This window comes from Bombyx mandarina, chromosome 02 (genome assembly GCF_030267445.1).
Source record: "Bombyx mandarina strain Sakado chromosome 02, ASM3026744v2".
Lineage (NCBI taxonomy): Eukaryota > Metazoa > Arthropoda > Insecta > Lepidoptera > Bombycidae > Bombyx > Bombyx mandarina.
This window is the reverse complement of record NC_143209.1, coordinates 644,910-659,824: the sequence shown is the minus strand read 5'-3', so window position 1 is coordinate 659,824 and position 14,915 is coordinate 644,910. Positions and strand designations below refer to the sequence as shown.

General features: G+C 39.7%; 1 protein-coding gene across 1 annotated transcript in view; it reads left to right on the top strand.

The window, feature by feature from the left end:
* The first annotated feature begins 10,362 nt into the window (after window positions 1-10,362).
* The window catches only part of LOC114252609 (uncharacterized), a 28,704-nt gene continuing 24,151 nt past the window's right edge, over window positions 10,363-14,915 (top strand). The window contains exon 1 of the mRNA XM_089732860.1: window positions 10,363-10,782. Coding sequence (XP_089588986.1) covers window positions 10,542-10,782 — 241 coding nt within the window. The 5' untranslated portion in view covers window positions 10,363-10,541. The remainder of the gene's footprint in view (window positions 10,783-14,915) is intronic.

Here is a 14,915-nt window from a genome sequence, read left to right as displayed (position 1 = left end):
TTCTGTAATTAAATGATGTTTACATAACATTCATTTAGTTACTATTTCCACATTTTTTTAGTTGTGGTAAATACGCAATATCGTTATGACAAAAATCGTTTCTACGAATTTCATTATCTTTGATCAACTTATATAAATACTACTTACTACAAATCGTTATAGTACATACTTTTTTTTTTTATGAAGCCAAAACTTCTTTAGCCGCGTTGAATACTTTTTAGTCGAGGAAATATTACGGGTTCGCGTCACCGACATGCTAATGTTACGTGTACACATCGCATATACCTGACTTTTTTTTTATTGCCCGTGTAGGCAGACGAGCATACAGCCCACGAGAGAGTGATTACCGTCGCCCATGGACTTCAGCAATGCCTACAAATGCCTTGAGATGCTATTTCAGCTTCTCCTTGACGTGTAGGTGAGCTCACGGGGCTCAAACCGTGTTGCTAACACTGACCCTAGCATGAGCAGTGCTTCGCAGAATCTACCACCGGATCGGATACGCGGCCCACTGAGGACCGTGAGACCGTGTGTTGTGTGCGTTAGCGCTTTTTTTTTCTACGACATTCTTTCTTGTTCCCAGCGCTGCGCAACACCTTGCCAGTCCGACACTAATTGGAGCTTCTTTTTTTTTATTGCTTAGATGGGTGGACGAGCTCACAGCCCACCTGGTGTTAAGTGGTTACTGGAGCCCATAGACATCTACAACGTAAATGCGCCACCCACCTTGAGATATAAGTTCTTAGGTCTCAAGTATAGTTACAACGGCTGCCCCACCCTTCAAACCGAGACGCATTACTGCTTCACGGCAGAAATAGGCAGAGTGGTATTACCTACCCGTGCGGACTCCCAAGAGGTCCTACCGCCAGTAATTATAAGAGCTTACGTAAATTTCCTTCCACAGTCGAGGCTTAAATTAATTTTAGAAATTTAAGATATGACGTCACAGTTGTGATTTTTTTTTTCTTCAATAACTTGTGTACTCCCACGCAGTTCTCTCTGACCTGATCCCGATACTCACGTGTCGATTTCTTTATGCGCCACAGAAAGACACTAAAATATTTACGCTGTACGTAATATTAATTTAATAACCACCTGTATATAAACGGAATCATTAGAAAAATAATACTAAAACCGTACCTAATACATAAAAAATAAGGAGTAAAATCGCAAAACATAAAAACTTACTTTAGAAATATTTGAGTAACATTCAAATCTAATCTTTGTTACTTTGACTTAAGACGCAATCCGCTTTATCGATGTAAACGCTACCAGAATAATCCGATAGCATCAGTATTCATGTCTGTATGACCGAACTGGTTTTGAAAGAGTAACATCACTTAATAGTAACACACATATATCCGTCTCATTCATACAATCAAATTGCTGGAATTAGTTATACGTAATTTAGACTAAATTTACGCTTGAATCTCACGTGTTTTACTGCCATTATATTTTATCCGACGTTGCGTTTGCAAATGCGAATGACAGTTATCATAGACACGGATCTAGACGTCAATAATACAATGACATTACAAATCTACAGTGGTTTTTACGGATGTTCCGTTATAACTACTGAACCATGCATCCGATTGACTTGAAACTTGGTATCCATGTAAAAAATACATGTACTTAATGGATAGGCTAATATTTATATGAGTGTTGGACTCCCTAATAATAATGATAATAAATAATAATGTTAACTAGTAATCGCCCGGTAGTCGAAATTCGACTATAATTAATTGAAATTATAAGTTTGTACACTATTATGATTCTTTTTTCAAAGACTATTATTATACTTCTATAATCACAGATTTCGCTAAGACTACACTATAGAAAAATATTAATAAAGACAAACAATATGTAGTCTATGCATGCGTGTGTGCGTCAAATATATGGTAGTGTGTGTAATGTTTTCTTTATTGATTTAATGTATCTTTTATGCATTATTTAAAAAAATTTAGCATTGTGCACTTCTTCTCTATATTCTCTTTAAGTGTGTAAAATTTCATACTCCTCCGTTCGCGCAATTTTCGTAAAAAGGGATACAAAGTTTTTGCTTCACGTATTAATATACAGATAGTAGTTAGCATTGTACGACTGACCAAGCCTGTAGAACTTCGTCATACGTACCTGGCCTTACATGTTATGAGTCCGGCTTGATGGTAAGATCTGTTCTGATGTTCAAGATCTTGACAGCGTGAAAAGAAACGAATATCCTAATTTTTTGTACTATCTGTGCATTTTTTTACCCAATCACAGCTTTGGGTCTTTTTGGCGGGAACGCGAGGAGTGAAGTTGTGTGATTTGTTTTATTTTGTCTATTTAGTGTTTCTTCAGGTTTAAATGTGTAATAACGATGGTTTATTAACTGTTTAATATCTGCGAAAGTGCACAAATGTGGGAAAATGAAACAAAGCCGCTGGACGTAACTTCTCGGGATCCTTCAAAAAGTCCACTGAAAAAATCTTAGTAAATGACCACCATTTTACTGAGATTATATTTCATCCCATATCATCTCATCTCATTTCATTTGATTTCATCCCAGTTGATTAATGTCTCAAATTAATCATCTTCATATCATTTCACTCCATAATATAATTTTTCATAAAAATAAGGATAAAAACTAAAATAAGACATGACTTAAAGGGCTTAGTTACCAGATCATAAAATCCCTTAAAAAAAATCACGATTTTGGCGACCTTTTTTTAAAAAAATTGAAATATTTTATTTATTTATTATTGTTGGACTGAAAATATATTACATCACTTCTGCAAACCGACTTATTATTTGTCCTGACTGGTTTTTTTTTGGTGTAAAATGCGTATCAGTGGCCCTATCTAAGATGTATTGCGAATTAACTGTCATACCCTTCAAGCCTTCAAGACGCATGACTTTTTCGCAAAATTGCACAGCCACTGACCATATAATCAAGAAAAAAATAATAGAAAGACTATTTATTTAATTTAAGTGACATTTCGCTTAATATGCCACCTTTATCATTGTAATTAAAGATGCGTTTGATTTGATGCTACAACAGTTCGATGTTTTTAATTGAACTTCAATTAAGTTTCTTCTCAGTCGGACACTCTTGTCAGAGTGGTCGTGGTTGCGCTGACGCTGTATGTGCAGTAGGACCTGTTAGGTCGCCCGTGCTCCCGACAACCGCCCTCCAGGCAATGCGCTTCCAGGCCTGGCGGTTCGAAACGTTACGGGTACATTCGACCATAGTGGACTCAGTTGCCTTCTTTATTAGGTCAGTCCAGCGGGTCGGTGAGCGGCCGCGTGATCTTCTGCCTTCCACCCGGCCCTGGACTACCAGTCTCTCCATCGAGTGCTCTTTTCTGGAGATGTGACCAAAGATTTTTTTTTTTACAAATTTTAAACAATTAAGTTTACTCCATTAAAATAGCTGAAGAAGTTTTTTTGTTATCTATATTCAATATTATAAACTTGAAGAGTTTGTTTGTTTGTTTGAAAGCGCTAATCTCAGGAACTACTGGTCCGATTTGAAAAATTATTTCAGTGTTAAATAGCCCATTTATTGGGGAAGGCTATAGACTATGTAACACCACGCTAAGACCAATACAAACCGTTCCCAAACTGGGAAGAATCGTTCCCTCGATCTTCCCTGCCACGTATAGACGATATACTACTAGAGATATAACCCGAGGAGGGTTGACTTCAGACAGGCGATCGGTTGAACAACTCGTGACAAATTCCTATTCAACATGATAAAATGACATGCTGCGCCAACCCCGCGTCATGTGGTCTAAGAGCAATAGAATAAGAAGCTACTTTAAGACGAGTATCACTGGATCAGGAATCACCCAAACGTTTATGAATGGTCATCGCGAGACCGACGTATCTAAACAACAATCAGATAAACTTTCTGCTGACCCCTCGGTGAGATTGGAGATAGAAACCACGATTTATAACCAGAATCGCCTCTAACATAATACATTCTCAAACACGCATATTAAATCAGTGATGCCCAAACAACATATTGTATGTAACATGGCGCCAACACACAATATACGCAATGCCACAACAATTCGCAGAATTCGAGAAGTCGTAGTGGCCTAAGCGATAAGACGTCCGGTGCATTCGTGTTGAGCGATGCACTGGCAAGGTGTTCGAATCTCAGGCGGGTACCAATTTTTCTAATGACATACGAACTCAACAAATGTTCACGATTGACTTCCACGGTGAAGGAATAACATCGTGTAATAAAAATCAAACCTGCAATATTATAATTTGCGTAATTACTCGTGTTAGGACCTCTTGTGAGTCCGCGCGGGTAGGTACCACCACCCCGCCTATTTTCTGCCGTGAAGCAGTAATGCGTTTCGGTTTGAAGGGTGGGCCAGCCGTTGTAACTCTACTGAGACCCATACAACTTATATTTCAAGGTGGGTGGCGCATTTACGTTGTAGATGATTATGGGCTCCAGTAACCACTTAACACCAGGTGGGCTGTGAGCTCGTCCAACCATAGAAATAATAAAAATAAAAAAAATCTTTTCTAGCTTGAGATACGAAACAACAGCCTTTACACAATTGAGAATTTGATCTCATATCTCGAGATGGGTATCGGCATTGACGGCAGGACTCATAAGAGGTCCTACCACCAGTAAGAAATATATAAAGAGATATCTGGCAGACTGGTTAGCCGTCTAATAGGCACCCGAGCAGTGCCCTTGATGAGCTCGTCTGGGCTAAAATTAGCCCACGGAGACACCAGAACATGAGACACAACTATACTGAGACCTTAGAACTTATATCTCAAGATGGGTGGCGCATTTACGTTGTGGATATCTATGGGGGCTAGTAACCACTTAACACCAGGTGGGCTGTGAGCTCGTCCACCCATCTAAGCAATAAAAAAAAAACAGCCAACTGAGCGCTCTTTGACATTAAAGCATTCTATCTCACAATAATTAAACTCGAGGAAAAACTTAATGCTCCTCCTTATTGATTACTTTCTGCATAACAACATCCAAACAATTATTCTTTAAAGTTAGAAAACAAGTATAAACCGCACCTCTTGTAATCAATCAAATCAATAATATCCGAGAAAACTTGCTCTGCCCAATGTTTGGTTGCTTCGCACGAAAACTCGACCCGTACTTACTCACCTGGATACTGTGATTTTATCGGAAACGCGTCACGGATGCGAGCGAACAGGAATTTCTATATACGAATGGTGAAGACTGAAATGTTATGTGTACGTTGTATTACCCTTGACCCGGCTGCCTTAACAGGTTAACCGGAGTGGTCCCTATGGGTGGATACTATTCTTTTTATTGCCCTTGTAGGCAGACGAGCATACGGCCCACATTATGGTGAGTGGTTACCTTCGCCCATGGACTTCAGCAATGCCAGGGGCAGAGCCAAGCCGCTGTCTACCATTAAGTACTCTCCACAAGCCTCATTTGAAGAAGGACATGTCATAACGCTCTGGAAATACCGTGGAGGGGAGCTCATTCCAAAGCCGGATGATACGTGGTAAAAAAGACCTCTGGAAACGCATGGTAGATGACCGCAGTGGCTCCAGGTTGTATGGACGAACTCTGCTCCGATGGCGGGAGGTGCGATGATAAAAAGGATATAAAGGGATCATCTCAAACAATTCCTCCGAGCACTCCCCATGGAACATACGGTACAAAATACAGAGGGAACCGAAGTCCCTCCGCAGACCCAGAGGTTCCAGACGATTCGTGAGAATACGATTATCGACAATCCGAATCACCTGCCTAGAATACTCTTGACCGCAAGTTTTCTATTGAATATGTAAAAAAAAACGGTCCCCCATGGCTCATCTAGGCTAGCAGCTATAACATATTGAAGGCTAAAACTAAAAGTAGGAATAGCTTATTTGAGTAATTCTTTATCCATATGCATTTAATTACTTTTGGCAAAAATCGCAAAAAACATCTCAGTCCTTACGTCTCCTCCAGTGTCTGTTAATGGTGTCTGTTTGCTCCGCCCACCGCCCTCCAGTCGTAGGCGGGAGTAATTCCGCCCTGTCGATGGATATATATTATATGTTGAATTCAATTATTATAAGGTGAAAAGCAGTCGCCATTACGACTTACTTTCAGACAATATTAAACTAAGTGCTATGTACCGAACAATAAATATTTATTCGTCATAATATTGGTGATTTTATTTAGATCATAACCCATATAAATAAACACGTCTGAGACTGGTGGTAGGACCTCTTGTGAGTCCGCGCCTGCCTATTTCTGCCGTGAAGCAGCAATGCGTTTCGGTTTGAAGGGTGGGGCAGCCGTTGTAACTATACTGAGACCTTAGAACTTATATCGCAAGGTGGGTGGCGCATTTACGTCGTAGATGTCTATGGGCTCCAGTAACGTCTTAACTCCAGGTGGGCTGTGAGCTCGTCCACACATCTAACAAGTCATACGGCTATTTTTTAACTTAACTAACTAACTTTTTTAACTTATAAATCAACATACGATTATAGTCGAAATAGAAATAAGGAGATACTAAAGAAGCCTGAACGGTCGAAGGATCACTTGAACGGTCATTTGTTCTATTGTTGTCTTATTGTTGTCTTATAAAGAACGAATTGACCGTTCTCATAAGGTCAATTCGCCAATTCAAAAAAAAAAAAAAATGTGCCGCCTGCCGCTGGTCACGTACGCCCTCGTTCAATTTCTTTTCGAATTATTTTCAAATCTCTGCCTATGTCTAGTCATTATAGGCCTTTGTCCTGTCAAAGAGGTTGCACGCCACGAAAACGCCTTTGAAAATATGTTTATGACATAACTTTTGGCGGGAACATTAATTGTCAACTTGTGTGAATCGTCGTCTTTAGTTAGTTCAGCGTTACTCAAATTTAATACGTACTGTGTTGGCTCAATTAATTCAAACGAAACTAAATCACGGGCTGAAAGATTCTTCCAAAAAGGTCAGTGTACTTTCAATCAATTCCCCTCATTTCCGAAGCGCCACCTCATTGACTAAAATTTCATTTTTTCGTTGTATTTGAGTTCTCATTCAACAAACACAACTTCGGTTCAAGTTTTACAAGATTCAAACTGTATTACCAACGTTTGTTTTACCTTTTAAATAATCTTTAACTTATTTTAACTTCACTAAACTTTTTTTTTTTGTGATTGAAGGATTACTGGTGGCCCGGAGGCCTTTCCAGTTTCACCAGGACAGGTGGGCGAGCAAAGGCTCAGCCAGGAGGGGTGGGATTTGCTAACAGCTACCCGAGCGCCTCCGAAGGAGACCTAACAGCTCAAGAGTAGCTGCTTCGCGAATGAATCTACTACCGGATCGGAATCGCGACCCGCTGAGAAGATCCGGCGAGAAACTCAGCGAGCTGATTCATGGGTTAGGTTGCACGGCGAACTCTTTGTCGAGTTCAACGAATACGGTTACCGAGGTCCCTAAGCCTGCTCCTAGTGTTAGAGCTGAAGGCGTCTAATGCAAAGGTTATTGGATCTGATGGATCCGCAAGGACGTGTCTAGGGCGTCGACGGTGACTGGCTCCTGCGTGATCAGGATTCGGGGAGTAGTCAGCGGCGGCAACAACTTGCTACTGGCTTGAACGAAGAAATTGATAATTATTTGATATTAATATTCGTTTAATAGAGATTAGTTACAACATATGAAAGTTTTTACAAACGAATGTAATCTCTCAATTGAATAATATCTACTTCAAATTATTTTTATTGATGCAATTACGCATTATGTAAGAACGGTAAAATGATTGTAAGCGATATAAACGGAGAACAATACTATTGTTATTATTGAAAAGGTCTATATTTGTTTGTCTGTAAACTCAGCTTCCTCTCTACTGAGAGGATCTTAAGGTTGAGAACCAGTGGAAGTGGATACACTGCCTGCTCGAGCCATTGCAATCACCGACTTCCCACCTTACATCTGGGCTTTATTTTCCGCAATAATGTCAATAATACCCGCTTATTTTTGGCATGCAGCCTTCAATTTTGAGAGCTATGAAAAAGGTAGTTTCATAGAATGGTCCGTGGGCTCCGGTATCCAATTAAAAATAAGTGGATAAAAATTGACATTAAATCTCCTGGAGCTTTTTTACTGGTGGTAGGACGTCTTGTGAGTCCGCGCGGGTAGGTACGATCACCCTGCTTATTTCTGCCGTGAAATAGTAATGCGTATCGGTTTGAAGGGCGGCGCAGCCGTTGTAACTATACTGAGACATTAGAACTCATATCTCAAGGTGGGTGGCAGAATTTACATTGTAGATATCTATGGGCTCCGGTAACTACTAACTCCAGGTGGGCTGTGAGATCGTCCACCCATCTAAGCAATAAATAAAAAAGCACAAAAAATATATATTAAAAAAACAAACACAACCATGGGACTGCACTAGTGCTAAAACAAAAACCACTTTCGATTGTCGAATGAAAATCTTTACGATTATAATACATCGTTCGAACAAGTCATTTGAGGAACTTTTACTTTTCATTCGGTTCAAAAAATGTTGAACCCTATTGTAATATTCCGCAACTTGTTTCTCCGAAGAGAAGTAGGTAGAACTGTCAAGTAAAAATTTGCACCAAAAAGTATTAATTTTTAAGAAAAAGATTTTACTATACTCTGAGTTGACAAGTAAAAATATGCACCAAAAAAAAAAAGAAAAAAAGAGGTTTTTATTTTAGAGGTTTTATTGTAAAACTGTGGGCAGGTACACGCCACGTGTTTTAGAGCAAAGTATGCTGAGTAGGTACAATGCAAGCTGTCGTCGTGACATGAAATTTGTGAATTAATAATGATCTTATCTCGTATGACAAATAAAGAATTTTCTCTCATTATTTTCAAAACACCTTTATGAAAGAAAAAAAAACATTTATTTCGAATTTATTTAAATTCAAAAACCCAAACCTCAGGGTTGCCATTAACGCGATTTACCTCATTAGAATTATTTTGCAATTCAAGCGGGAAATATCATGTAGACTAAAAATAAAATGCACAAACATTGTTTAGTATTTATTTGAGTCACGTTAAATTTACTTTTTTTTTTTTTAATTTACTGCTTTACCACGGGATGAACGCGAAAGTTGTAAGAATGTATGGATGTATGTTTGTAAGTCTTTCACGCAAAAACTACAGAATAGATTTTGATGAAACTTTACAATAATATAGCTTACATATCAGACTTGTTATTCTTTATGTTTGTATGTTTATAGGCTATCTATATTAATATATAAATCTACAATGGTTTTTACGGATGTTCCATTATAACTACTGAACCGTGCATCCGATTGACTTGAAACATGGTATCCATGTAGAAAATACATGTACTTAATGGATAGGCTAATATTTATATGAGTGTTGGACTCCCTACACCAGTTGCGGGGACGTTAATGATGAGAATCTTTTTGGGGGTGAGAAATAATAATATTAATTTTAAATGCCCAGCGAAGCGGACTGGTACAGCCAGTAATTTTTAAAGATATGTGGGTATTACCAAAAATATAATGATACGTGTCAGTTAGGAAGGAAAAAGTCCGCCATCTTTATGCTATTTTGGCGTGTATCGCAAAAGCCGTTGAAGTTACATGCATACAATGTAAAATGGAAACATTTATCTTAAATAGTCCTACAAAAAAGCCCACGACAGAATATATCTCTTTTATTTATAAGCCATTAACGCCAAGAACAGAGAACAATGCATATAAGAAGAGGAAAGATTAGGTTTTTTGTTTGTTACTATCAGAACCAGATATGCTTAATAAAAAAATTAACAAGATGAATAAGAAATTACAATTCCCGAAGCGAAGCGAGAATGGGTCGCTATTTTACAATATATAAAATATATTTGTTAAGTTTAGTTTTCATTCGATGCTCAGATATTATTTATTTATTGTCTTTATTACACTTCTTGTAAAATTTACATTGACGGACTTAATGCCTAAAGCATTCTGTACCAGACAAGCAAAGGTAGTGCAGAGTAAAATATAGTGGTAGGTGCAATGAAATTACAAATACATACACAAAAAATATATATACACACACACATATACACAATCACATATACATATACACAAACACATAAATACAAACATATAATAGTTTATACAGTATTAAAAGGAATATATTAATAAATTCACGATATTAGGTACGTTATATCTATATGAAAATTTTGTTCCTGAATGTTTAATTTTTTTTATTAAATCAATAAATAATTTTTGACAGACGTGTCTCTGCCACACCAGAACCGGGAAAAGCGCGATGAATTCTAATTGAGTTCATTCATAAGACACTACGAGCGTCGAATGAGAACCGGTACAAAAGAAAGTGGGCGCTTCATACGTATCTTATAAAATGCTAACACGCTCGCGACCCGGGCTCAGTGCAACCTTGAACCGCGGCCAGTGAATTTCTCCAAAAAAAAAAAAACAAAAAAAAAAAAAAAACGAACTGTCTTTTCGAACACTAAAAACGTTCGCGCCATTTTCAAAAGTGAAATAACCCTCTTGTCTTGTCAGTGACATTCGGAAATTTTGAAGTTTTGCGGTTTAAAACATGAAGTTTATAACTTTTTTCATTTTGATTTTCTGTTTGAACGAACGTGTCTCGAGCGCGGGGCTCGTGGAGAGGTCATACGAGTATATGATGAGCTTCGGGAAGAGCATAGCCCCGAGTCTGATGACCTTCATGGATTGCGTGGGCGAGGACGAGTTCTGGGGATGCGCTAGGGAACGACTCAACACACTCCTTGACGGGTGGAACGCGCAGGTCCAAGAGCAGAGAAGGAAATGGAAAGGTTTGTGTATGAATTTTCTAAAAATTTTTTTTTTTTAATTCTTCCTATAGCCATTCGTATTTGGACAGATTGTTACTACAAACGAAAGACTTAAGATGAATCCTAATAATTCCTACGAGCGTGTTCATAACGTTTTAACCGATCAATAATTAAAAGGTGAAGTCGTCGTGGCCTAAAAGATAAGACGTCCGGTGTATTCGTGTTGAAGCGATGCACCCGTGTTCGTATCCCGCAGGCGGGTACCAATTTTTCTAATGAAATACGCATTCAACAAATGTTCACAATTTACTTCCACGGTGAAGGAATAACATCATGTAATAAAAATCAAACCCGCAAAATTATAATTTTCGTAATTACTGGTGGTAGGACCTCTTGTGAGTCCGCACGGATAGGTACCACCGCCCTGCCTATTTCTGCCGTGAAGCAGTAATGCGTTTCGGTTTGAAGGTTGGGGCAGCCGTTGTAACTATACTTGAGACCTTGGAACTTATATCTCAAGGCGGGTGGCGCATTTACGTTGTAGATGTCTATGGGCTCCAGTAAGCTGTGAGCTCGTCTAACCATCTAAGCAATAAAAAATAAAAACGTAAGACTAAGATGAATTCTAATAATTCCTACGAGCGTTTTCATAGCCTTTTAACCGATCAATAATTAAAAGGTTCGCAATTCGACTATATCTCGTGTTTCACCTCAAAATTTTTCTCTAGCTACTGACTCTTTTTACTGACTCCTAGTCCTATACTCTTGACAGACTGGTCGTTGTCATGCATCAGTCGAATCCTGTGACACCGATGCGCAAGCCGAAGCGCATTACTGCTTCACGGCAGAAATAGACAGGGCGGTGGTACCTACCCGCGCGGACTAGGCGTCCTACCACCAGCAAAACATTATAAAGCATAACTAAACATTAAGAAACAAATACCACATTTAAAATGGAAATTAAGTATAAGGAAAAACTGGCTTTTTATGTTCATTTTATAGTAACTATAGTTAATACAAGTCGTATCCTTGTGCACTGTGTTTTTGTAAAATTATCACATGCAAATAATATGTAAAAAATCTCTTCAAACTTCGACCTCACGTTCCAAGGTGACCGCATCGCCGTGATGTCTGTGATCCGGTAACCAGCTAACAATGAACTCTGCCTGTAGATCTGTTGCCATTAAATCATCTCAACGGATGAATGGCTATGGTTTAAGCATCATTATTGCAGCTGTACGGAGGATTACCATTTAAAGTTTGGAACCCTCAGACACGACAGCCCACTGAGTTTCTCGCCGGACCTTCTCAGTGGGTCGCGTTTCCGATCCGGTGGTAGATTCTGCGAAGCCCGGCTCTTTCTAGGGTTCGTGTTAGCAACGTCGTCAGGTTTGTGCGCCGTGAGCTCACCTACTAGTTAAGGTTACGCTGAAATAGCCTCTCAAGGCTTAGGAAAGGAAAAAAAATGTTTGGAAACAAAATCACAACAAAAAAAACTTCTTCAGCCATTTAAATGGAGTAAACTTAATTGAAGTTCAATTAAAAACATCGAACTGTTGATGCAATTTTTTTTATTGCTTAGATGGGTGGACGAGCTTACAGCGCATCTGGTGTTAAGTGGTTACTGGAGCCCATAGACATCTGCAACGTAAATGCGCTACCCACCTTGAGATATAAGTTCTAAGATCTCAGTATAGTCACAACGGCTGCCCCACCCTTCAAACCGAAACGCATTACTGCTTCACGGCAGAAATAGGCGGGGTGGTGGCTAAGCTGATGCTAGACTGCTGAGGCAGTCCATCAGATCAATCCTGGAACAGGCTCGGAGCTTACAGACACCCTAAGCTCCTGATAAAAAGCTGAGTGATCCATGAACAGTTCGCGAAAATTGACTAAATCGGACGCGCCTGGTGATAAGGCTCTCGCACAGAGAAAGCTGTCTGACTTCCGCATATCCGCGTTCTCGCATAATTACGGTCCAGGTTTACAAGCACTATACGATTTCGTTGACACAAGCGCTTGATTCAAAGGCATTCATTAAATGTAAACATTAGAATATACGATTTGAAATGTATGTCTTAAATTAGAAATGAAACTAGCAAAATTATAATTTGCCTAATTACTGGTGGTAGGACTTCTTGTGAGTCCACCCATCTAAGCAATAAAAATAAAAAAATAAAAAAGGCAGTACAAAATGCTTTCACACAGTTTGTAGAATCTAGATCACCAGAGTTCTATCGCAAAGGCATAAATGACCTTCCTATTAGATGGCAGTAATGTATAGATAATAATGGTAGATATTTTGATTAAATAAATATGTTAAATGAAAAAAAAAAAACGAATTTCAATTTTTCAGTTCAAATCGGAAAATTCATACTTTAACCCCTAGTATAGCGTAGCGAAATGATGCTTAAATCAAATAGTTTTTCACCACGGTCTTTCAGACGGTAACCACTCACCATCAGGTGGGCCGTATGCTCGTCTGCCTACAAGGGCAATAAATAAAAAAAACCTAGTCAATCTTTCGTTTTACGAGATCATTTTGAGTTGAGATAAAACGTCGTACCTGTGTGTGCCGTAACGAGGCTAGAAATGCAGGTGTCATCCATTCTAAGTGCCAATTTACCGCCAGCTCACGCCGCAACTATTACTATAAGATATAAAGGCATCTACAGACAGATCGCGTTAAATTTTTCCGCTACTTCTCAGTCGATGGGGTATTGGATGACGCGTCTCTATTGATAGAGGTGATTTAGGTACCTCAAGCACCGGTCACCGTCGTCGCCGAACCCGTCGCTTGCGACGAAGGGCTCGACGAGTAAATTAACCCATAGACACATTCCACTGAGTTTCTCGCCGGATCTTCTCAGTGAGTCGCGTTTACGATCCGATGGTAAATTCTGCAAAGCACTGCTCTTGCTAGGGCCAGTGTTAGCAACAGTCCCGGTTTGAGACCCGTGAGCTCACCTACACGCTAGGGTGAGGCTGAAATAGCCTCTTAAGGCTATCAGTATAGGAGGAAAAAAGAGATAGTGGTAACAGCCGGTTATGCAACTCCGGAGCCCTTGAATGCCTCCGTCCGAAGTGATGATGCGGCGGTAGTCATCACAGAACACATGATATTTGCCAGACGCCCGAATCTCACTTACGACATTTTCAAGATAAGCTTGCAATGTATACAAGTTCCGAACAACAACATTCGGACCGTCGGTCTGCCGAGCAATATCACCCGCTCGGTGGAAGATCTTTCCTTTGTCGTATACCAACAATGGTAATTCTGATCATGATGGCATAGTAATATACTGGCCTACGCTTAGTAATGCTGGTGGTAGGACCTCGTGTGAGTCCGCACGGGTAGGTACCACCACCCTGCCTATTTCTGCCGTGAAGCAGTAATACGTTTCGGTTTGAAGGGCGGGGCAGCCGTTGTAACTATACTGAAACCTTTTTTTTTTATTTTTATTGCTTAGATGGGTGGACGAGCTCACAGCCCACCTGGTGTTAAGTGGTTACTGGAGCCCATAGACATCCACAACGTAAATGCGCCACCCACCTTGAGATACAAGTTCTAAGGTCTCAAGTATAGTTACAACGGCTGCCCCACCCTTCAAACCGAAACGCATTACTGCTTCACGGCAGAAATAGGCAGGGTGGTGGTACCCACCCGCGCGGACTCACAAGAGGTCCTACCACCAGTATTTACGCAAATTATAATTTTGCGGGTATGATTTTTATTACACGATGTTATTCCTTCATCGTGGAAGTCAATCGTGAACATTTGTTGAGTACGTATTTCATTAGAAAAATTGGTACCCGCCTGCGGGATTCTAACACCGGTGCATCGCTTCAACACGAATGCACCGGACGTCTTATCCGTTAGGCCACGACGACCTTAGAACTTATATCTCAAGGTGGGTGGCGCATTTACGTTGTGGATGTCTATGGGCTCCAGTAACCACTTAATACCAGGTGGGCTGTGAGCTCGTCCAACAAACTAAGCAATAAAAAAAAGCGAAACAGGGAACGGATCACTTGAAGCGAAGCGGAAGAAGTGAATTACGAATTGTAAAAGGTTCTGTGAATGTTCTAAGTGTTAAATAGAGTTTTAGTTTGTACTTCGGTGGAAGTTTTACTTATCTCAAACCCCAGCGCGT